The following is a 25,820-nucleotide window of genomic DNA, read 5'->3' on the forward strand; positions in this document are numbered from 1 at the left end:
GCGTGTTTAAAAAGTAGCTGCATTCCATATATTTATATTGTATAGACCTGGTGAATTGTTATGGATGTGTGTTCTGGTTTTGAGTATTTATATTTCACAAGCTGCTGCAGCTCTCTCTATAAATACTGTTCCCAAGAATTAAAATGCTATTCATATTTGTGTGTATGTATATTTAATAAAAATAACTGAGCCTACAGAGAAGCAGTTTAACTATAACAGAATATAGGCACACTATGCGGCATGTTGGCTTTCAGCCTGACAGGGATGACTGTCATAAGTGCTCAGTGATGGCATTTTTTATTTTTAAGCACCTTTATTAAAATCTTATATATTTTAAAATTCTTCTCAGCTTTCCGAGCTACCCATAGGAATATAAGAGTAATACTCATTAAAATTAAACGTAAATGGCAATGATTCATAGACTACTGCATTATAACAGGCACTATCTTGGTAACTATGTCATTACCAGCAGCAGTCTGTGTTGTATGTTATCAGTATGTAGGCATGCCATGTTCCAGAGCCAGAATTTATGCCATACTACACAATACGCAATGTCGAACAATCTAAAATGATTTTCCGACTGCAGCATTTTTGTTTACACACATTTCACAATCATTAATGTGTGATAATCCACATAACTTTTATATGTGGTGTTTAAAAAAAAAACATATGTAGTGAAGGGGAACCCAAAACTGAGACATGGAAGATGTTATTATAAATTCATAGGTTCAAAGGTAGGTACTAGGCTATCAGCCCAAGGGCCTACATAAGCCTAGCCAACAAGGTTCCATGGCTTACGCCACCCAAGAAAGTTATTTTCCTGTGCCACTGTCGAGCAGAGACACAGAAGTGATCCCCGGGGTGTATTTCCTATTTCCCATCCACTCATCAAGATTTTTCTTGAAGAGTGCTAATGAAGAACTTTGCTTGACATAGATGGGTAGCTTGTTTCAGAGTATAGGAAGTCTCTGGGACAGGAATCTATCCCTCCAGCATGTCCTGTTTATTGTGGTGACAAGGTTTAGGTCCCTAGAGCGTGTAGCTCAGAGTGATTGGGATTTTTTTAGGTGTAGCATGTCCAACAGCTCTGGGTTTGACATAGCTTTATATGTTAGGCAGAGATCACCTCGGAGTAGGTGATATGCTATGGAGTAAAGCTGGAGTTTTTTGAGGCGGTCAGTGTAGGGCATTTGTTTGAGGCCAGTAATCCTCTTTGTGAAGTACTTCTGTGGCCTTTCCAGCTGCTGCAGATGTCTTGTGAGGTATATTCCAAAAGGGGTGTTGTACTCTATAATGGGTATAATGAGTGTCGAGTAGAGTAGAACAATGACCTCTTTTTTCCTGGATGAGATCCCTTTTATGATGAGGTGTGCCACGTAAAAGGACTTCCTGACTACTGTGGTGATGTGACTATCAAAGGAGAGACTACTGTCCACCTGGATCCCAAGGTCTCTTATCACGCATTCGGTGTTAAGTAAATTGCTGCCTATGTGGTAGTTCATGGGTACAGAGTTTTTACCAAAGGGGATGACACTGCACTTTTTGGCATTGAGCTTGAGGCCATGGCTCTGACACCAGGCATCTGTCTCAGTGAGGCCCATCTGTAGGATGTCCACATCATTTTGGGACTTGACTATGGCTCCTAGTTAGGCAGTCATCTGTGAACTTCATTAGCCAGAGGCCTTCTGTGTTAGCCTGTACTTCAGAGAAGTAGATACCAAACAGGAGTGGTCCCAGGACGGAACCCTGTGGTATTCCACTTGTCACTACTTTGAGGTCAGATTTGGAGTCTGCAACTTTTATAGTGTGGGTTCTGTCAGTGAGCCAGTTGGCAACCCATCTTGTGATGTAGGGATTTATACCTAGTTTAGTGAGTTTAGCTATAATTCCAGAATGGGGGATGGTGTCGAAAGCCTTGGCGAGGTCAAGATAGGCTGTGTGAACCACCTTACCCTCATCTACGGCTTTGGTGACTGCCTCAAAGAAGTCGATCAGGTTCAGGAAACATGATCTGCCTTTCACAAACCCGAACTGGGTGGGATCCAGAGTTTGGAGGTTACCAATGTCTTTGTTTATGAGTTCCATGATGATATGTTCCATGGCCTTGCAGACCAGGCTCATCAGGCTAATAGGTCAATAGTTCCCGGGATCAGTGGTGGCTCCCACTTTGTGGAGTGGGATAACTGTTGCTGTGTGCCATTCAGTGGGCACAAAGCCTGATGCAAGGCTATTATTGAACATGGTGCTTAAGTGGGGAGCCAGTTCATTCTGAAGTTCGTGTAAAATGCAGCCTGGGATGTTGTCCGGTCCCATGGGTGCTGTGTTTTTGGCTTTAGAGATTGCAGCTTTTACCTGCATAGTTGTGATTACAGGGACTCTGCATTCTTCCTGTATAGATATGGGCCCTTTAGGGGGTGAGAGGGGGGTAAAGTTAGCACTGAACCTATCTGCCAGGATGTTGGCAATATCAGTTGGTTCTGTAATTTTTGTGCCTTTGTGCTGTAACTCAGAGCAGATCTGGGTGTTGCCATCTAGATTCTTGACATAGCTATAGAATGCTTTGTGGTCGTCCTTGGATTAAGTGGCGATTTTGTTTTCTTAGCTAGCTTTGGAGGATCTTATAAGGGATCTCAGCTTCTTACTGAGGCTGACCAGGGAGCTCCTCCACTCATGGAATTTTACTCTCTTTTGCAACAGTTTCTTCCTTCTGTTGTACAGTTTGTTTATGGCAGGGGACCACCAGATTGGCTTCCTTTTTTTGGAGGATAGCGTTTTGGTTCTGTTTGGGATAGCACGATCCATGCACTCGTGTAAGTGCTTATAGAGTGCATTTGTGTAGGATTCAGCAGTTGTAACTGTATTGTCTGCATGGGTGTCATGAAGTTCACCACTTCTGTCTTAAGAAGCATGAAGTTGGCTTTGGAGAAATTTTTTACTGTGATTTCCTTAATGGGGGGGGGGGGTGGGATGTGGATATCAAGGGTGATAAGCTTATGGTTGGATCGGACCAATGAGGAGTTGACTTCAGGTGTGGAACATTGGTCACTCATGTTGGTAATGACTAGGTCTAGGATATTGTTGCCCCTGGTGGAGGTATGGATAAGTTGATCTAGGGCATTGGAGTTTATGAATTTCAGAAAGCGTTGAGCTAAGGAGTTGGTACATGAGTAGTTTTCCCAGTTAATGGTGGGGTAGTTGAAGTCACCCATTATTAGGGTGTTTGTTGTTACTGTTTGTCTTCTTTCATGAAGATGATGAGCCTTTAAGTGCTGGGGCCATGAACTGCATTATAGAGTTGTTTAATTTGTTTGTGTTTATCAGACTCTTAGTTACAATTTATGGGACAGTGCTGAATTCCTAGCTAATATCAAAGAAGACAATATTCCCAGGTCTGTCATTACATTGAAACTGGAAGCACATAATATTTCTCCTGCAAATTCATGTTTAAATAAAAATTTAAAAATGCCCACATGTATCATTTTTATAACTTATCATATATCCCATTAGTACAAATAGTCCATAAGTTAAACCACGGTACATAAATAAATCAATAATGTTTACAGAATTTATTATTGAAAGTAGTTAAATAATATTTACCAAAAAAATCACTTCTAGGATTTGATGAAGTGTTCTTTGTACATGCATTTGTTTAAATGTTCACAATAACATTTAAGTTTCTTTATCTGAATGTTGTTTTGTGTTTAGATTATTTTTTAGATTCCTTTATATTGTGGCAACCATTGTCAAGGTATCTTTGCTTATTTGCTGTTTTGTTGCACAACAACAAATATTTTCACTTGTTAAGCTTTATTTTAAGCTGTCTTTGTATGTATAAACTATTGTAAATAAACACTATATTAAAAACAGAAGACTTAAAGCAGATATAGCATGCAAAGTTAAGGAGCTCAAGGTAGTAGTTGGTAAACAATGTCAGATATGGCCTGTTTCTGTTGTATTTCAGATGTTAATCTCTTGCAATGTTATATCTATTATAAAAATATATAGAGAGAGGGTATTGCTAACATAACATCATTTAACCAGAAATTATTCTTCAAGAAGTATATTAAATTATTTATGACATGTTAGGTTTAGGGATTTTGAATGGGTATTTGTAGTACATCTGTTTCTTCAGGGTATAAAAGTTCAAGCAGGACTGGGCCTTTCATGAACATATAGGCCAAGCAGAAATCTATGTGCAAGAGCTTGTATGAGATGGAGTAAAGTCAGTAACTAAGAGCTCATTCTTGAAATGTTCTTGATCAAGAGACATTGCATTTTATCAGATTAAACAAATATGTTTGGATAAGCAGATACCAAAGGGAACATTACATTACTGTATTATGGACCTGACTAGGAGATGTAGAGGGTGACAATACCTTCCTTGGATATGGAAATTGCCTTTAATAATTATTTTCAGGTAAGGTAGAAGGATTTCCTAGAAATACTTGATACATGGTAATCAAATGGGAGTTCATAACCTATGAATGTGCCAAGGTCCCTAATAATAATAGTATAAACTTTGTGGAGGCTATTGTGTATGTTGTAGATGCAGGGGTGTCTTGTTTCCAGGTATTATACTTGATTTTTTGCAATGAACTTGAGCAAATGGCCGACACCAGGTGCTAACATTTCTTAAGTCCTCACTGAGGCTTAGATATCAGTTGGAGAGTTTAAGGAACTTGAGCCCATGGTCATGACACCTGGTGCTAGTGTTGTTTAGTCCCTCATTGAGGCTTAGATATCAGATGGAGAATTTAAGGAATTTGAGCTCATGGCCGTGACACCAGGTGCTAGCATTGTTTAGGACCATAGTGTCTGTTAGAGGGTGGGTTACAGAACCTATTTCTAAGTTTTTAGAATACAAGTTAAAAAACAGCTTTATGGACATCAAAAGCCATCATAAAGGATACATCAGATTTTCTGCAACAATTATTTAACTGGTCAAGTAATAATAATATTATCAATTGTTATTTTGTAGCCCTGGATGTAGATTCATTATATACCTTGATATCAAATGAAGAAGGAATTGAATATATAAGAAAATATATCTCACAAGAAACATTATTCACCACCTTAGATATAAATATATGTGCATTGATAAATATTGTATTAACAAATAATGAGTTTGTTTATTGTGATAAATATTATACACAATTGAAAGGTGTGGTTCTGGATACATCTGTACTCAACACCTATGTGAATACAGTTATGAATGCATGGGAGAATTAATGTATATTATCTTGTCAATGCAATCAGTATTATCATAATGTATAAGATTTGTGGATGATTTATTCTTGATGTGGAAAGTTTGTTAACTTTATTAGAAGATTTTATAGCTTATATGCATACTACCACTAATTTTTCTGAGAGTTAAGAAAACTGTACATTTTTCTCAGATTTGTTTAGATATTAGGTTGACTAAGAATATGACAGGATGATAGAAACTACTTTATATAAAAAGATGTATGAAAGAATACATACTTACATCGTACTAGTATGTATCCCCCACATCTGTAATAATATTGTGAAGAATCATATGGTATGAGTGGCAAAGCTAAATACAATAGATAGTAACATGTGCATTCAAATAAAGAACATGACTAATGCATTTAAAGTTAGAGGCTATGATGGCTATCAAGTAGTAGAAACTGAAAAAGAGATTATACACAGGAGACAACAAGAAACAAGACCTATGTTTTCAGAGAGGAGAGATATTCAACAACAACAAGACAACAGAGTTAATTTAAAATGTAATTGTAGGTGTATATTACCCTATTATAGAAATACTTCTCAAGTTATACATATTATTAAAACGTATTGGCCAATATTACAAGTACCTTTATTAAAAGGAATAGGGAATGGACATCTTAGCATTGGGTATAAGAGATTTAATAATTTAAAGAATATATTGTGCTATAAAGAAGAAATACACACTCTAAATAACTTTAGAAGTAGCAAACAGGGTACTCATAATAAATGTATGTACTGAAGTATATTTATACAGATACATTTATTATACGTGCAGTAAATACAAATAATATTTTTAATACAAGCATATGGTACTTATGATACTAAAATAAAGTCTATATGGTGAAGTGTTAAATGTGCGACACTTTCTATATAGGAAAAACAAATTGGAAACTGAAAGAACACAAAGGAGATCACTTATCTGAGATAAGAAGATGTACTAAAACAAATGCTTTATATAAGCTTATCAAAGAGACAGATAGTACACATTCTGTTACATTTGTAATATTACATGTAGTTTATGAGCATATAGGAGGCGATGATATTAAAAATATGACAGAGAAAAAGAAAATAAATGGATAATTAGGTTTAGGGCACAGACATACCCAGGTCTAAATGAAATGTTCAGTATTAAACCTATAATGAAAGAACTACATAACCAGGTTAGGTGAATGTCTCTTTAAAAGCTCATTTTAATGATTTCTATTATTTAACTTATTTTTAGTCATATGATCTTTAGTTATGTGAACTTGTATTACACATATAAAAAGAAATGTTTCATTGGATGTAGTTATTTGCAAGATGAAGCTTTTAAGAGAAAGTGGTAAACTTGTGTTCTTATAAAAATATGAATTTTCATGCTATACTGTTTGGCTGCAGTTCCAGATAGTTTTGTTTTATCATTATTTTTGAATATTTTTGGGTTATCCAGATTTATCACTACAGTGTTATCTTATTTTATTATAGTCATGACACCAGGTGCTATCTGCTAATGTTGGTTAGGCCCTCATTGAGGATTAGGTATTAGATGAAGAGTTTAAGGAACTTGAGCTCATGGTCAAGACACCAGGTGCTAGCATTGCTTTGGCCCTCATTGAGGGTTAGGTATCAGATGGAGAGTTTAAAATACTGCTGAGTCTGCAGTTATCAGTAAACATTGTTAGTCACAGACCCTTGATGTCAGCCTCGACATCAGTGAAGTATACGATGAAGAGGAGGAGACCCAATATAGATCCCTATGGAACACTGTGCAGACTCTATATATGAGCCAGTTAGCTATCCAACAAGATACAAAGCAGTTTATATTTATGAGGGTAAGCTTTTTGATAATATTACAGAGTAGAATAATATCCCCATCCTTTGCTAGATTGAGGTAGGGATTGTGCATAGATTTGCCATTATCCAGTTTTCGGTCATCGTCTCCAAGAAGTTCACCATATTCAGCTGCCAAGATCTACCCTTTACAAAACCAAACTGACTAGGTTTTAGGAATTGTAAGCTATTGATATAATTGTTTATGAGTTCCATTATAATACAATCCATGACTTTACAAATAACACCACTTAGACTAATTGGTTTACAGTTCCAAGTTTCAGCAGGCCTTCCTTATGTAGGATTTCCATTTTGTCTATTTTCTAAGGTTCAGGCACATATGTAATGAAGAAATTGAGACTGAATAGGTTTAGAAGGGAATCAGTGAGGCTACATTTAGTGCTGACTAAGAAATATCTAGGCATATTTTCCAGACCCACAGAGTTAGTGTTTTTGGTTTTGAAGAAAACATTTAAGATCTCTTCATTGATAATAATGGGGGCAGGGGAGGGCTGAGGAGTAAGTGGGAAATAGCTGTGATGGAAGGGCGCAGAAGTTGGAACTGAATTTGCCTGGTAATCTAGTAAGGATGCCCTCTTGTTCACAGTAGGTTGTGTTATTTGCTATTCACTCTTTGTAATACTGGGTATTTTTTTCTGAGTTTTGTATCAAAGTTAAACAAATCTTTGTGATTAAAGTGTTGTGGGTATTGAGTTTGTACTTTGCATTTTTGTTTTGATCTTATGCCTGAGTTCTTTGCTGAATATTTATGTAATGGGGGAATTTAAATGTATTCCCTATTGTGAGATCTTTTTTTTTCTTTTATTATACAGTTTGATGCTGAGATTCCAGCAAAGGGGCTTATTATCAAATATGTCCTGATGCTTATAGTGGCTAGGGTTGGATGTCTCAACACAGGAGTTAAGGTGAGAGTAAACGTCATTGGTATGAACATCTACTTTTGTTATAGGGTTTTGGGCAGTGAGAGGTTTTAGATTCCAATAGGCCACTCAAGTGTCTTAGGTGGTTGGCCCAAGAGAACTCCCTGAATATGGTAGGGCTGGGTGGAGTCATATGCTGGGAGAAAACATTGGCCTAATGTTCTGATTTAATCATGGAGAGGGAAACCTTAGGTACAGTGTTATGTTAATAAGAACAAGGCCATGGAGTTGGAGCTCCTAGTCATAGAAGGCACTATTGGTGAAGGGTGCTGGTATTAATAAAATTAAGTAACCAATGTGCATATTTACTGTTGTTTATTTATATTTGCCAGTTAATGGACAGGTCATTTACACAATATGATTGCATTAGGCCTGAGAGAGGGATTCAAGCTGATTAAGGCAGGTACCATGGGAGACATAACTACTAGTAATAATATGATGATGAGATTTGTTTGTTGTCACCAGAATATCCAGGAGTTCATGGCTATTATCTTCATGCCATATGTGTCCTGAGCATTTCCCATGAGGTAATGGGATTGTGGATGAATATGGATATGCCTCCCCTCTCACAAGAGGATCTGAACAAGTGGTAGGCACTAAATCCAAGTGGTGAGTGACTATATTCACTATATTGGAATCAATTTTCAGTAATAGCCTAGCACCAACCTAGGAACCTATCGGCCCAAGGGCCTATACAAGCCTAGCCATAACAATTCCCTGGCTATTTCTTCCCACAATATTTACTTCCCTGGAACTCTGTCTATACATGTATGTGCTGAAGGGACAGAAAGGCCTGAAGACCAGGCATTTTCTTGTTTAGACATTTAACACTAAGTAGCATCAAATGGATACTGGCCTGAAGTTAGAAGTTCTAGAAGCCTGACTCTGCCTAAAAAGCATTATAAGGGTAGAACATACTTCAACCAAAGTGTAAAATCCTGATGGGAGATGTGTAGGCCATCTGTGGCAAAGCAGGCAAGGCTGTTGATTATCACCTCCTATGACTGGGCACATTGGATACTCCTTGAATGACATCAGTTACTGATTCAGTTGTTAAAGTTAATCATCTTTTGATGGAATTATGACATCTTTCTTTGTGAAATCAAGATGCTTTTCAAAACTAGCTTCCTTCCACCCTTGTCCACATTCATTGAAATCATAGCCATGTCTCTTTTCATCTCCTTCAGAGTGATGCACCTAAGTTCATTCACTGCAAATGAGGTGTGGCCTGCTTATATGTGTAATTGGGGTGAAAGGCTCTCAGAACTCTTGAGGCATCATGAATCATAGCACCTGAGTGATGGATTACTGTCACTGTCTTAGCCCAGCTTGTGAGAGGTTCACCGCTATGTCTGACTGTTGAGTCATTGATAACTAAGACATTACTTGATGGCGATAAGTATGAAGCTCCAGTGATGTGGCCATGGAGCAAACAGTGGATGCAGGTGCATGCATTGTGGGTAAGGTATTAGCACTCAGCTGAGGTCTATGTCGATTATTCACAGTCAGTACCTTAGCATATGTAGGCTTAGCTTTAATGTTGAATACAATGGTGTGGAAGTATTTTGTGTCATGACAACCATGATTTGTGACAGTTTAGCCTCTACATTGCATTCATTTTAGACATTTAACAGATAGATTCTGTATTTGGTAGTAGTAGGAGTTGTCAGTGAACATAAGGCAGCCACTACGTTGTTTTACAGATCCTAATGTTATCAGGCTGGCAACAGATTAAAAAAGAGTAGATTGTGGCTCTGTGGCAGTAGAGATGTTACAGAGGAGAGGGAGATGGCAATGAAAATGCATGCTATACAGCTGTGTTATGCAAGGTGCAATGCTTATAACATTACTATACTAGTGCAAACAACGTGATGATTATACTAGAGAAGGCAATGTACAAGGAGGGGAATGGAGGTTCACAAAAAGTAGTTAGGTCAGTGTAAATGTGGAAGCTACAAATAATGCCAGTAAGACAACTTAGTACTCTATATTACTGCAAGCAAAAAAAAGTACAGTTGTGTACACTTACCATAAATGTAGATGTTCGAGTGTATTCACTGTTGCAGTCATTACATTTGGGTAATCGGCTGGCAGGTTGCCCTCAGTCGGCCTGATTAACAAAGTCTTGGGTCCTGCATCGGTTGCTGTCCCTTCTTCCATGACGTCAGGGGTATAAAACATGCAGCTGACGCCATTACATCAGTTTTTCTTGCCCCAGATGTCAGGTGCCCCCCAAATGAGGAGCAATATATATATATATATATATATATATATATATATATATATATATATATATATATATGTGTGTGTGTGTGTGTGTGTGTGTGTGTGTGTGTAATTTAAAACACAAAAAATATACCTCCAAACAAAAGCAAATAACACCAAAAAGGCTTTTATGCATAGTAAAAGAAAGGAGAGGTATAGTATAAGAAAAACAGGGGTTGGAGGGTCGGTAACCAGGACTGCAACAGTGAATACACTTGAACATCTACATTTATGGTAAGTGTACACAACTGTACTATGTTCTTCATTTTTCACTGTTGCAGTCATTACATTTGGGTAGAATCCCAAAGCTATGGTTGGGAGGATGGATTTATACAGCATTAGGAGCAGCTATAAGGCCCTGCAGGACAGCAGTGGCAAAGCCAGCTCTGGATTTAGAGAAGAGAGGTAAATGGTAATGTTTGGTGAACATATGAACTGCGATCCAGGTAGCAGCTTCTAGAATGTCTCTGGTAGGAACCCCTCTGAGAAAGGCTGCTGAAGTAGATGCAGCCCTGGTGGAATGAGATCTGATCCCCTTGGGGAATAGTTTTACCATGGTGCATATAGCAGATACGAATACAATGGTTTATCCATTTGGAAATAGTCTGCTTTGAAATAGCCTTTCCCTCTGCCCCTGCAGCAAATGTTCAGATTTTCTTAGAGATTTTGTCCTGTTTAAGTAGAATCTGAGTTGTCTGTGTACATCCAATGAATGCAGAATTTGCTCATCCTTGTTCTGTGGATTGGGAAAGAAAGTTGGCAGATGAATGGTCTGATTAAGAGCCACACTGGATACCACCTTAGGCATAAAAGATGGATTGGTCCTGAGGGCCACTCTGTCCGGGTGAAAGATAATGAAATTCTCCACGGCCATGAGAGCCTGTAATTCTGAAATCCTTCTAGCTGAAGTGACTGCTAAAAGGAAAGCTGTTTTCCAAGAGAGAAATTTTATTTCCACAGTAGCAGCTGGCTCAAAAGGAGGGAGAGTGAGTTTTTCCAAAACAAAATTGAGGTCTCATGCAGGAGTTGGTGCTCTCCTGGGAGGTCTTAAATTTTTGGTCCCTCTGAGATACTGCTTAAGCAGAGGATGAGAGAAGAGGGGGGGGGGTTTCTGTGTTGTAATGAGCTGAAATGGCAGATGCATGGATTTTTATGGAAGAAAAAGATAGACCCTTGTGAAGCATCTCAGTTAAGTATTGCAGAATCTGAGGAATATTGGGCACTGCTGTGCTTATTCTTTGTGATTGATTCCAGGCACAGGATCTTTTCCATTTGTCAGTATAAGATTTTCTAGTACTAGGCCTTCTAGCCTCCAAAATGACATCCATCACAGGTTTGCTGAGAGATGTCAAAGGTGAAATTAGTTGATTAACCATGCTGCAAGATTCAAAGTTTGGAGATGAGTGTGCAGAATTTGGTAGTTCTGCTGAGACAGTAGGTAAGGTGTCTGAGGCAGGTGCCACAGAGGAAGGTGTGACACATTGCGCAGGAGTGGGTACCAGTGTTGGCAATGCCAGTCTGGAGCAATCAGAATCATTTTTGGTTTGTCCTGTCTGACTTTTAGTAGGACTTTGGAGAGCAGAGGCAGAGGGGGGAAAAGCATAGACTGATAGGTTTTTCCAGCTGAAAGATAGAGCATCCACTTTCCAAGCTTTTTTGTGATGAATTCTTGTGCAGAATTTGTCCAACTGATAGTTCTGGGGTGAGGCAAAAAGATCTATGCCTGGACTCCCCCATTTGTGTCAACATGTTGAAAACTTGTGGTTCCAGTTTCCATTCATGCGGGTCCATAAGATTTCTGCTTAGTTCGTCTGCCAGAATATTTAGCTTTCCTGGCAGGAATTGAGCTTGTAGTTGTATTTGGTAGGTCAAGGCCGTGTTCCACAATGCCATGGCTAGTCTGCAAAGGGGGTAGGAATGTGTAACCCCCTCCTTGTTTATGTACCACATAAAGTACAGTTTTGTACCTACCATAACTGTAGATGTCCGAGAGGTATGCATCTGCAGTCCTAACATATGGGTTGTCCTGCCTCAGGCAGCCCTTCGGTCAGCCGGATTCCAAAGTCTGGGTCTGGCCTCGGCTGATGTCGCACTTCACCCGACGTCATAGCTGCTGTTTATTGGGTATAAAGGCATCAGCCTACGCCATTTTCCTCAGTGTTTCTTGCCCCAGATGCCAGGTGCCCTCTAGGAAGGCTAAATTTGGATAAAAGCAAATGTTTCCAAAGAGTAGAGAGCAAACAAAAATAAACATGTATATACATATATACAAACAAATACACCATAATAGATTCCCCCAGCTAGCTACAAGATGGGCAAATACCCTAGGAGTACCACAGAGGGGAAGGAGGGTGGGTAATCCTGACTGCAGATGCATACCTCTCGGACATCTACATTTATGGTAGGTACAAAACTGTACTATGTCCTTCAAGGATGCATCTGCAGTCCTAACATATAGGTAGAATACCATAGCCAAACTGGGGGAGGAGGCACTAAGATGATTATGGTGTAGTTAAGATCCCTTGCAAAACAGCAGTTGCAAAACCTGCTCGGGATCTGGAGTATAAAGGTAGATTATAATGCTTGGCAAATGTATGCACGGAGCTCCAAGTAGCAGCTTCTAAAATGTCTTTGGTAGCCACTCCTCGTAAGAAAGCTGTAGTAGTGGCTGTAGCCCTTGTGGAGTGAGGTCTGATGTTTTCTGGAGTTGTCTTTCCATGAAAGGAGTAACAAAATCGAATGCAATTTCCTATCCATTTTGAGATTGTCTGTTTTGAAATTGCTTTTACTTCCATTCCTGTTGCATATGCTACCAGAAGCTGGTCAGTTTTTCTATTGTTCTTGGTTCTGTCCAGATAGTAGCGCAATTGTCTGTGCACATCCAAGGTATGTAGTAGTCTTTCCCCCCTGTTCTGTGGGTTGGGGAAGAATGTTGGTAGGTGGATTGCTTGGTTCAATGATACCCTGGAGACCACCTTTGGCATAAAAGTGGGGTTAGTTCTCAAGGACACTCTATCCTGATGGAATATAAGGAAGGGCTGTACTGCCATTAATGCCTGTAATTCAGAAACCCTTCTTGCTGAAGTGATTGCAAGCAGGAAAGCAGTTTTCCAAGATAAGAACTGTAATTCTGCTGTTGCTGCTGGTTCGAAAGGGGGAAGTGTTAACTTTTCCAGCACAAAGTTTAGGTCCCATGTAGGCAAAGGTGGCTTCCTTGGAGGCTTTACATTTTTAATTCCTCTCAGAAACTGCCTGAGTAGAGGATGAGAGAAGACTGGAGGATCCATGTTGTATTCTGCTGAAATTGCTGATGCATGAATCTTAATGGAGGAGTAAGACAGGCCATTGTGGAAAAGTTCTGCTAAATATTCCAGGATGTTAGCTATGTTTGCTAATGATACATTTTCTCCTTTTGCTGCACTCCAAATGAGGTATCTTTTCCATTTGGCTGAATAAGTCTTCCTTGTGGAGGGTCTGTGAGCCTCCAGGATAATGTCTTTAACCCTCTGAGATAAATCTGGGTTATTTTGCTTTATGTAATATTCCAAGCAGCTAACTGCAGTGTTTTCAAGTTTGGATGTAGGATCTTGAAGTTGTTCTGTGTTAGCAGTAAAGGAACTAGAGGTAGAGGCCATGCGTGTGTCCGAGACATACTCCTCAGTAGCGGGTACCAATGCTGCCTCGGCCAGTCTGGAACTATCAGGATGATCCTTGGGTGATCTTCTTTGATCTTCAGTAGCACTTTGTGTATCAAAGGAAGAGGTGGGAATGCATATGCTGTCAGGTTTTCCCAACTGAAGGATAGGGAGTCCACCTTCCAAGCAAGTGGGTGGTATGTCCTTGTGCAGAATTTTCTCAATTGGTGGTTGTGTGGGGATGCGAACAGGTCTATTTCTGGTAGTCCCCATTTCTTTGTAATGGATTTGAAGATGTCTGGATGCAGCATCCATTCGTGGGCATCCGTGGTAGTTCTGCTTAAGGTGTCTGCTAATATATTTTCTTTTCCTGGCACAAATATGGCCTGGAGCTGAATGTTGAGGTTCAGGGCCACATTCCACAGGTCCATTGCCATCCGGCATAGAGGATATGAGTGTGTGCCTCCTTGTTTGTTGATATACCACATGACTGTGGTGTTGTCCGTCCTTATCAGCAAATGACCCTGTTGAAGAAACGGTCCGAATGTCTGAATTGCCTGTTTCACTGCCAGAATCTCTTTTTGATTTATGTGTAGGTTCAGCTGGTCTTGTGTCCATAGGCCTTGTATACACTTGTCCACCATGTGTGCCCCCCAGCCTAGGTCTGAAGCGTCCGTGGTGATAGTCTGGCTTGGGCGAGGTTTGTGAAAAGGCAGTCCTCTGTTTAACTGACAGGCCTGAGCCCACCACAGGAATTCTTGCTTCAGGCATGGAATTATTGGAATCTGGGCTTCTAGACTGTGCTTGTGTTGAGACCATATATTCCTTAGGTACCATTGCAACTTCCTCATATGCAGCCTGGCATGTGGAATCAATATTATGCAGGATGCCATGTAGCCCAGGGCTTGCAGGACTTTCCTTGCTGTAAGCTGGTTCTGTGTTGTTAATGCCATGAAATAGAGTGGTAGTTGCTTTTGCTTTTCTGCTGTGAGAAATGCCATCTGATTTGAAGTGTCCAGTTCTGCACCCAAGAATGTTATCCTTTGGGATGGTACCAGTCTTGACTTTTTCATGTTGACTGTGTATCCCAGGGCTTGCAGTAGTTGTATAACCTTTTCCAAATCTTCTGTTAATTTGGTCTTGTTGTCCACTTGTATTAGGCAGTCGTCCAGGTATGGATAAATCTGAATTCCCTGAAGAATGCAATGAGCAATTACTGATGCCAGGCATTTCGTGAATACTCAGGGCGCAGTAGATAAGCCAAAGGGCAATGCTGAGAATTGATAATGCTCTGATCCTGCAAGAAATCTGAGGTATCTTCTGCAATCTGGTCATATAGGGATGTGCAGGTATGCCTCCTTGAGATCTAGAGTCACCAGCCAAGACTCCTTGCCCAGCATGGGAAGAAGTTGCTGTAGGGTCAGCATTTTGAATTTTGGAACAATGAGATATGTGTTCAGAGCGGACAGGTCGAGAATAGGCCTCCATTGATTTTCTTTCCTTGGTACCAGGAAAAGTCTGGAGTAAAATCCTTGTCCTTGTTCCATAGGCGGTACCTTTTCTATAGCTCTCATCCTTAGTAAGTGGTTGATTTGTCCTAGAGCGTTTGTTTTTTGGTTTGGTGGTAGGTTTGGCATTCCTCTCTTTTTTGGTAGAGTGTGGAAGTGAAACCTGTAGCCTTTGTCTATTGTCTGTAAAATCCATTTGTCTCCTGTAATGTAATGCCAGTTTATGGAAAATAAGGCTAGCTTTCTGCCTAAGGGTGCTTCCAGTTGTTCCCTGGTAGGCGGTATCAGAGTCAAGTCATTGTGTCTGTCCTGTGGAAGTGGTAGTAGCTGGATCTGTGGCAGTACTTCTCTGGTTGTTAGGCTGCCACTGACGTCCCCTGTAGGCACCTCTGGATTGACCTCTGCCTCTTGGGCGCCTATTTCTGCCTCTCTGTGCTCTGGAGGTGTCTGGAAAGGACCAATTCTTCGAAGGCCAATTTCTACTAAACCTCGGAGGCTGGACCTGTAAGAAATCCTTGACTGTTTGGACAAATTTTGCTTTTTCTTCCACCTTCTTTAGCACTTGCTGTGCAGGGGATCCAAACAAACTTTGTTTCTCCATGGGAGCATCTAGGAGCTTTGACTTTACATGGTCTGGTAAGGATTGCTCTTTTAACCATGCATGCCTTCTGATCACTGTTCCAGTCATAGCTGATCTAAAGGAAGCCTCCAGTGCATAATAGCCGCATTTTAAGGAATGATTACTGACCTGCTGAGTGTTATGTACCAAATCCTGAAGGGACTTACGGTCTATAGGTTCAGGAGAGGACAGTTTTTTTATTTAGCTGGTCTAACAAAAATTCCTGATACTGAATCATGTGGAATTGACAGTTTAAGGCCCTAGCCGAAAGAGTAGCAGAAGTATAAACTTTTTTACCCCCATCTCTCTAATGCTCTAGATTCTCTTTCAGAGGGAGGGGGTTTTTGGCAGAGGCAGCTGCTACAGCTTTGGGGCCCTGTGAAATGGTTTCAGGATCTGCAATAGGAGCCTTATACAAGTGATAGTGAGTGTCCGGGACCCTATAATATCTGTCGGGCTTAGCAGGGGCCGGAGGAAGAGAGTCAGGGGCAGTACAGGCATCATTAAATGCATCATCCACAACTGTTAGTACTGGAGGAATGGCTAAAGGCCTATGCTGTGGTAAATGTAAAAAGGTCCTTAGCCTTTTCCTTGAATCTGAAAAATCCTGGCACTGCCATTGAAATTGCTCTCTCATAGCATGTAAGGTTTCCCCAAAAGAAAATTCCTCAGGAGGAGAGGCAGAAGGAATGGAGTCTTCTGCATCAGAATCCTCATATGGAGAATAAGGGCCTTCTGGAGGATTTGAGTTTTCTGAATCATCCGAGGAATAGTGTGTAGAAACTGGATCTGGGGGCTCTGCTCTAGGCCTCTTCTCTGGAGGGGGTTGAGAGGCCCTGTCTGGGTGAGGTTGGGATCCCCTGATCAAAGAAATGAGATCCTCAGCCAGGCTGAGCATTTGGGAACTAGAGGTAGGCCTGTGTGAGGGGGTTTTAGCAGGCAAGGCCTTAGAAGTTTTAGCTGCTTTAGCCCTAGAGAAAGCCTTGATAGACATAGATGCAGGTGGCCTAGCAGCTCCACGTGCAGGAGTAGATATGTCTAAAGGAATAGTATCTGATAAATCCTGGGTGCCTGCTACAGCAGGAGAAATTTCAGTAGCAGATTCAGCCATGCTGTGTGAGGCCTCGGCTGTCGGAGGTATGCTTTCGGCCGAAGGAAGAACCGAGGACTCGGTTTCAGCCGAAACTGAGACACTCGCGGTTGGCTTAACCGTGGTTTTGGCAGAAACCGCAGACCGCGAGTGTCGGTCCTTTTCCTTACGCTTTTTAGCTAAATGTGAAGTCGGAGTCTCCGACGGCATTTTGTAAGCAAAAGCGGGACCAAAAAACTCCTCTGCAAACTCCGACCGACGTCTAAGTGTCCATCGGTTGAAGGAAGCACAGGCTAGACAAGCTGATACGTCGTGGTCTGGGCCTAAGCAAGGAAGGCAGTAAGAGTGGAAATCCTTATGAGGTATTTGTTTCCCACAAGTTAAACAATTATTTACTTTTTCTGACATCGGCTGAGGCAAGAAAGAGTCCCCAATGGGGTACTTAGCTTTTAGAAGTCTTCGGTAGTAGAAATCTCTGGATCTGACCGACCGGCACTTGCGAACAGCTTCTGCTTCGGGCACCACGCGGCAAGAAAGACTGAGGAAAATGGCGTCGGCTGATGCCTTTATACCCAATAAACAGCAGCTATGACGTCGGGTGAAGTGCGACATCAGCCGAGGCCAGACCCAGACTTTGGAATCCGGCCGACCAAAGGGCTGCCTGAGGCAGGACAACCCATATGTTAGGACTGCAGATGCATCCTTGAAGGACATCTGTGGTGTTGTCTGTCTTTATCATTAGTTGTCCTAGATGAAGGTAATCCTTGAAGGCTGTCAGAGCATTATGTACAGCTAGCATCTCTTTCGGATTGATATGTAGGTGCATTTGATTTGGGCTCCATTTGCCCTGAATGCACTTTCCTGCCAGATGATCCCCCCCCCAAGCATAGTCTGATGTGTCTGTAGTTAGTGTTTGGGTGGCAGGGAGTGGGGTGAATGACAGTCCCTTGTTTTGGTGGCAGGCTTCGGCCCACCATAGGAACTCTAGTTGCAGGCAAGATATAATAGTAATCATTGTTTCCAGGCAAACTTTTTTGTGATAATGTTGACTCCATAAACATTTTAAGTACCACTGAAGTTTCCTCATATGTAGCCTTGCATAAGGAATTAGAAGAATGCAGGAGGCCATGAACCCCCAAGGCCTGCAGAATTTGCCTTGCAGATAGCAGGGTTTTTGTGGCCACATGTTTGAAGTAAGTCACCAACTGAATTTGTTTTTCTGGCGTAAGGTAAGTCATCTGGGCAGCTGTATTCAAGCTTGCACCCAGGAATGTAATTTTTTGAGAGGGTACCAGTTGTGATTTCTTTTCATTTATGGTGTACCCTAGACAAGTTAGAACCCTTTTTACAAATGCCAGATGCTTTAGAAGAATGTCCTTGCTTTCTGCCTGAATTAGGCAATCGTCCAGGTATGGGTATATTTGAATATTTCATTGCCTGCAAAATGCAATTACTGGAGCCAGTCACTTTGTGAAGACCCTGGGTGCAATAGATAAGCCAAAGGACAGTGCAGAGAACTGGTAATGCAAGTAATCTGCTTTGAAGCGGAGGTATCTTCTGCAAGATTCCCTGATTGGGATATGCAGGTAAGCCTCTTTTAAGTCTAGAATTACCAAACAGGCATCTTTGCCTAGCATAGGTAGTAACTGTTGAAGAGTCAGCATCTTGAATTTTGGAATGTCCAGAAATGTATTTAGAGTGGATAAGTCCAGAATTGGACACCAGGATTTGTCTTTTCTGGGTACCATGAAAAGTCTTGAATAGAAACCTTGTCCCTTTTCCTCTTCTGGTACTGGTTGAATAGCCCCCATATTCATGAGGGACAGAACTTGTTTCTGGGCCTCTGCCCACTGATTTAGGGGCAGATCTGGCCATCCATTTGGGATTGGCAACGTGTGGAAATTAAATCTGTATTCCTGGGATACTATATTTAAAACCCATTTGTCCTGGGTAATCAATTGCCAGTTTTGTGCATGAAGTGACAGTTTTCTCCCCAAAGGGGCAGCTAAAAGATAAGTGCTTGGTGATTGTAGAGGAAAGTCATTGAGACTGTTTACCATAGGGAGGTCCCTTGTTGCTTCCAGATTTGGAGGTGGAGGCACCCCATTGTTTTGTTCTAAAAGTTCCTTTTGACTGAAACCTAGAGCCTTTGGAATGTCTAGATTTGACTTGAGTGGCTCTCGAGGGAACTGGAAAGGACCAGTTCTTAGTAGGCCAGTGCCTACTAAATTTGGGAGGTTGCACTTGTAAGAAATCTTTCACAGTTTGCATATATTTAGCTTTATCTTCCATCTTTTTAAAAACTTCTTCAGCCTTATTACCAAAGAGACTGTCCTGTTGTAAAGGAGCATCCAACAATTTTGCTTTAACATGGTCAGGCAGATTTTGCTCTTTGAGCCAAGCATGCCTTCTTATCACAGACCAAGTTACAGCAGCCCTGCAAGAGGCCTCCAAAGAATCAAAACCACATTGCAAAGTATGTTTTCCAACTTGTTCAGCTGAATGTAATAAATCCTGTAACTCTTTGTTTTCCACACAGTCAGAGATCAACATCATTTTCTGTTTAAGTAGTCCTATGACATACTGTTGATATTTAAGCATATGAAATTGACAGTTTAAAGACCTGATTGCCAAGGTTGCAGACATGTCAACCTTCTTACCCCATCTATCCAGCGTCCTGGAATCTCTATCAGAAGGGGTAGGATTTTTAGCAGTAGAGGCCTTAACACCCTTGGGACCCTGAGAAATGTTTTCAGGATCAGCAGTAGGGTTTTTGAAAAGGAATTTGTGGGAGTCAGGAACCCTGCAGTATATGTCTGGCTTACTAGGAGCCTGAGGCAGAGAATCAGGAGTCATACTGGATTCTGAAAAAACATCATCAAAAATGTCCAGAACAGGAGGTATAGCCAAAGGCCTATGCTGAGGAAGAAGAAGAAAATCTCTAAGTCTCTTTTTAGAGTCAGAGAAATCCTGACTTTCCCAGTGGAAATGTTCCCTTAAGGTATGTAAAGTTTCTCCAAAAGAGAAATCCTCAGGGGGAGAAGGGATGGAATCTTCTGCATCAGAGTCCTCATAAGTAGGTATAGATAAATCCTGTTCAGTAGAAGAATCAGAAGAAACAGAATCCTGATCTGAAGATTCATAGTCATTGCCTTGCCTAGGCCTCTTAGCAGGAGGGGGTTGGCAACCCCTGATCAAGGTAATTAAATCTTCAACCATTTTGATCATTTATTTTTTAGGCATTGGGGCCTGTACACATGGCCCAAGCATTGGTATTTTAGAAATAGGAATAGATTTTGGCCTTAGTTTTGAAGATGGCGTCGGTTTAATATAGAAATCTTTAGGCCTGAAAACACCCTCAGAAGCCGGTGCCTGCACAGTGGCTCCAGAACCATCTAAGGTAGAGACATCTGCGGGTTCAATATTTAAGGCATCTCGCGGCATACCGGATTCTGAATGGGTCTCAGTAGAGGCCTGCGAATCAAAAGTAGCGAGTATCAGGGGCTGCGAAAGCACCTCACTGAGTGCCGGCAAACTAGCGACTGGCTTAGGAGAAGCATCATCGTCAGTTTTGGACCTCGACAGTTTGTCTCTGTCTTTTTCTTTGCATTTTTTAGGTATTCTGGTAGTCAGATTGCTAGCTGACGTCATTTCTGGATAGTTAAATTGTGATCCAAAATATTTAGAAGCAAAAATATACCAACGTTTAATAGTGCGTTGATTAAATCTAGCACAAAACCGACAGCAAGGTACGTTATGATCAGGGCCTAGGCAAGGAATACAATACAAATGAAAATCCTTATGAGGTATTTTCTTCCCACAAGTATTGCAATTATTAATTTTTACTGACATCGGTAAGAAGCAAGAAAAAGTTTCCCCAATGGGGTACTTAGCTTTTAGTTAAAGACTTCGGTTCTGAAACTCGAAAATGAAAATTTCAAGGGTCAGCCGACTGGCACTTGCAAACTGCTTCTGGCACCGCATGGCAAGAAAGACTGATGTAATGGCATCGGCTGCATGTTTTATACCCCTGATGACCTGACGTAATGGAAGAAGGGACAGCAACCGACACAGGACCCAAGACTTTGTTAATCAAGCTGACTGAGTGCAACCTGCCAGCAGATTACCCAAATGTAATGACTGCAACAGTGAAACATGAAGAACATCAGTGCTGAGACTGAAGGCCTAACTTGTTTAGTGTTAAATACACAATATTGCATATCAGTACAGATTAACAATGCTACAACAGGTGCCACAAAATCTTGCTTAAAATCAACAAAATAGAGAATATTAATGCACAAAAGAACACAATGAAGGTATAGATGCCACGTGCACACAGTACTGCACACCACAGCAGAACAGCCACCAATTCAGGTACTGGTATCACAAGGAATGGTGCTCAGAAAACAATACACTATAAGTATATTAATGCAGATAGGAAGTAATTGTACAGATGCCAGAAGTGATTTAGCCTTAAAATAGAAAGTACTGAATACCACAGAGACCCAACAGTGCAGACACTGGTTTCACAAACAGACAGGACTGGAAAACACAATACATAAAATACAAATGAAAAATACAAAATAAAAGTAATACTGATGGGGAATGATTTAGATAACAGTTTTATAATGCTAGCATGGATGCCCCAGTTAAGGCAGGCTTATATAATAATGTAGATGAGAGTGCACAATAAAGCAAGCTTACAGAACACAATACAGTACAGTAATGCAAATAAACAATACAGGAATAGAGATTCACTGTTCAGGATTCAGGATACGGATACAGTAGTACTGCTGGCCTGGAGTTTAGAAGGACAGTAAATTAAACACTTAATATAATACAGTATGCAGTTTCCCAGCTATAGCAAGCTAAAGACACACATAGTGCCTTATGCTAATACCAAAGTAAATAAGAGTTAAGAATTTAGCACATGTAAGACTCACAGTGCACTATACTAATGCTGTAAGTAAACAGACTTAGAACACAGAGTACTATCTGATATATTTATGTGGAAAAACACAGTAAGCAAACAGACTTAGAGCAGAGTCTGCTGTCATATATTAATGTAGAAAAACACAAAGTAAAACAGACTTAGAAAAGAGTGCACTGTTATGTACTGTTGTGGGGAACAGCGCAGGAAGACAGCTAATATGTAAAAGGGGGAAAAATAGAGTAATACAGCAAACATAATGAAATGCTATAGTGTTTAAACAAGTGAAGTAGGGAAAGATGAGAGTAACTGCAGTACGGTGCTACAAGAAAGAAAAAAACTAAATGGACCAGTTTGGACCAGTAAGAACCAGTTACAGTTGTCAAAATGGATAATACACTAAGTGGAGACAGATGATACAGTAAGTAACAAAGACAGATCATACAAACTGTAAAACAGAACCAGTTAGCACCAGCTGGTACCAGGAAGGTAGGTAACACAAATAGTGTCTTTACCTTTCCTTTCATTCCTTACCATTGCTCTCTCTGATGGGTGTGATGTTTATGGTCAGCCTTTAGTGCACTTGTGCTTTAGTTGCATTTTTTTGCTTAAAGTTAGATAGTTTTAACTTTCATTTTTTTTCCTTTGTTCTGTTTATTTATTTGTTTGCATAGGATTTTGTTTTTATATTGTAATAGTGTTACCTGCGTTTTTCATAAAACATACTTTCTATAATTATCCATCATGACGTTTGCTTTGAGGTAACAGCAGCTAGCTTTGGTGGACTGTGAGACTCTCTGGAAAAAGTGGTAAGGTTTGCAATACACTACTGATCCCTGCTAAAAGCAATTTGAAATGCTTAACGTAAACTGTTAATTGCTGTTTTTCAACAGTACAATCAAAAATAGGGACGGAAAGGCAGAACAATTAAGGAATGGTAAATGTTAGGGCATTGTTTGCCTTTAAGCTGCTTTCATCACCGAATCAGTACAGCAAGTTTTGTAACAAAGCTAAGTAGCATTAACAAACAAGTTGTTTAAATGTTCTTGCATGACAAGCCCTTGCCATTCGTTATATTACTGACCGTGTTTATGTCTCTCATCATCACCTATTTATTACGTGTTTGAGAAACGGATGTCAAAAAGTTGACCTGAACATTGGATTCAATCAAATCATGTCAAGTCGCTCTTAAAATTAATTTTAAGAGCACACAATATAGTGGTTATGATTAGAGAAACCCCATCATAACTCTTTGTAGTAAATGAAGCTTTCTTGATTATAACAGCATTCACTTTTAGTTAAAAAATCCCAGATCGATCACAACATGCTTACAGTCGTTTAACTCTCCTTGATGGTATCATTTGCATGTTTAGTTCCCTCATTTTTAAAAGGAAATTCATTACCATTATGCGGCCATTTGCATATACTGTATACTGATATATTTTTGCAACAGCATTCACTTTTAGTTAAAAAATTCTGAATGTTACAATGAAACAGTATCGATACCTCCCCTGGCTTGCCCTTCCTTCAGAAAAAAAATATCTTATTCTGCATAGTACCATCTTTATCTGGTTATATTATTCACACAGCAGTTGAGGACTTACCTCCAGGGCAGTATCATATTTGAGACAAAACATTCTTTGCACAAGTATCACAACTTCTTTAGCCCTCCAGTGCCACTTTATCTATGTTACTGTATTCCCTGGCTGTATTATTTATGTATTTATTCTTGTTGACTGGAATAGTCTGCCTGGACAAGAAAAGACCATTTTCAACAGATTCCTTAGGAGGCAGATCCAAACAATGATAATAAATATGCATAACATACAGAGGTCTAAGGAAAACAGCACAATAAAAACAGAGACAATATAATTGTCTAATAGACAGAGTTCGAATGAAAGACTACATTAGGAATAGAGATATTCTATATATGTTTTAATAAAGATTTTTTTCAATAACAACAAAAAAATAGAAATAACACAGAGTAATGTTCAAATACATAGAATCCTGCGGAGATGTGATATTAATATAAACATCCGTGACAGCAGTATTTAGTTTATCCAACATTAAAATACTGTAGCATGTTCTTACAGTTGGAAGAAAAGGAAGTAGAATTGGGGGTAATAGGTGGAAATAGTGGAAAAGTGGGAAGAGGTGGTGAGGAGAGATGAGAAAGAAAATAGGTGATTTAGGGAAAATGGAAGAAGAATGGATACATTTGTGGAGAAATGGAGGTGAAATAGTACAGCTTTGCAAGCAGCTTATAGTTTGTACTTAAGATGTCTATAAGCCAGGTGTCTTATAGACATGGTAGGGGCTTGAAGGTTCCACATTATCCTGGTGAGGTACATGAGTACAGTCTGGAGTCAGTCAGGTGTTGTTTTAATTTGAATTGGAAGCCTTTTAATTTGTCTATTTTTAGTGGATGTGGTAACTTGTTCAAAAATTTGGTGATTTGAGTGGAATAGAAAGCATCTCCTGCAGGACTGTATGACTTTGGGGTGGCCAGAAGAAGTTTTTCTCATGAGTATAGCTCTCTGCATGGTGAATACTGCTGAAGGATGTTTTTGAGGTGGGTTAATTATCTGGTTTGTAGATGCAATTATGGACTGTGACTAGCTGGATGTAAATTAAGTGTTGTGGTACTCCTAACCACCATAGGTGTTTTCTAAGGCAAGACAGCGGTGAGTCCTAAATGATAAATTTGTTGCAAATTTTGCTTCATTGTTGTAGCATGCCTTTAACTTTGTTTGCTGTGTGGTTTGCAAGTTTGAAAATATAGATGATGCATATAGAAGACTGGGAAGGAGGTAGGGCTGGGTAGTAGTTCTCCTTGTTGTATCAGACAGATATGGGTTGGACCAGTAGACAAGGTCCACTTTCTCATTTCTCTTGTATGTTTTGAGCAGCTTTCAGATTTTTGTATACATTTACACCTAGATGTCTGGCGTGGCTTACCTTTTCTATGGTAGTGTTATTGGTTGATGTAATATTAAGTGTGTGTGTGTGTGTGTGTGTGTGTGTGTGTGTGTGTGTGTGTGTGTGTGTGTGTGTGTGTGTGTCAGGCAGAGAATTGTTTGGGTGTGAATAACATTAATTTGCTTTTCTTAAGTTTTAAGAGCAAGTTTGCTTTGGTTAAGCAGGATTTGACAGGGTAAAAGATGGAGTTTTGTAAGACTTAATGCAGTGAGAGGAAGATGGAGGCATTGACATATTACATGATGGTAGCTTGTTTGGTAGCTGAGTGGAGTTTTCTATAAATATATAAAATAGAAGAGGGTCAAGAACTGAGCCATGGGCTTATACCCCTAGATTCAGCTAAGTCTTTTCTTCCCTTCATCCTCCCGTCAGAATAACCAACAGGAGATATTGAAGTTGAACATCACAGATTAATCATCCAACTCACTCAGCTTGTTGATCTCCAACTTTGTTTCTTGTCGATAAAGCAGAAGTACCACGAGGGGTTAACTCCTGTCATGCCACACATCAGTCTCTCGCTCTCTCTCTACATATAACCTTTCTTCAAAATACACTGCTGTGCCCCAAGAATAAAATAAAAAAGGATGTTAATACAAAAAATAAACAAGTAAGTTCTCAATATAATACACAGACCTACTTTCCCATTAGTGATCTATACCTTATACTAATATCATAATAGACAAATAATACCTGTTGCAAATCTTTCCTGCCTAAATGTATTCCTTAATTTCATCATCCAGCTTTTGTTCTACACATTATTTTATTATTAAATGCAGTTTACATTATCATTTTTT

General features: G+C 40.1%; 1 protein-coding gene across 2 annotated transcripts in view; it reads left to right on the plus strand.

The window, feature by feature from the left end:
* Positions 1 to 25,820, plus strand: part of RIN3 (Ras and Rab interactor 3) — a 1,126,789-nt gene that overhangs the window by 529,938 nt on the left and 571,031 nt on the right. Inside the window, exon 1 of one of the 2 annotated variants that reach the window (XM_044074651.1) lies at positions 22,225 to 22,468. The exons of the other annotated variant lie outside the window; for it this stretch is intronic. Within the exon in view, the coding sequence (XP_043930586.1) occupies position 22,468 (1 nt within the window). The 5' untranslated portion in view covers positions 22,225 to 22,467. Of the gene's footprint in view, positions 1 to 22,224; positions 22,469 to 25,820 lie in introns of those variants that run through there. 2 annotated transcript variants of the gene reach the window in all.

Source organism: Protopterus annectens, chromosome 6.part0 (genome assembly GCF_019279795.1).
Source record: "Protopterus annectens isolate FY-2018-M chromosome 6.part0, PAN1.0, whole genome shotgun sequence".
Lineage (NCBI taxonomy): Eukaryota > Metazoa > Chordata > Ceratodontiformes > Protopteridae > Protopterus > Protopterus annectens.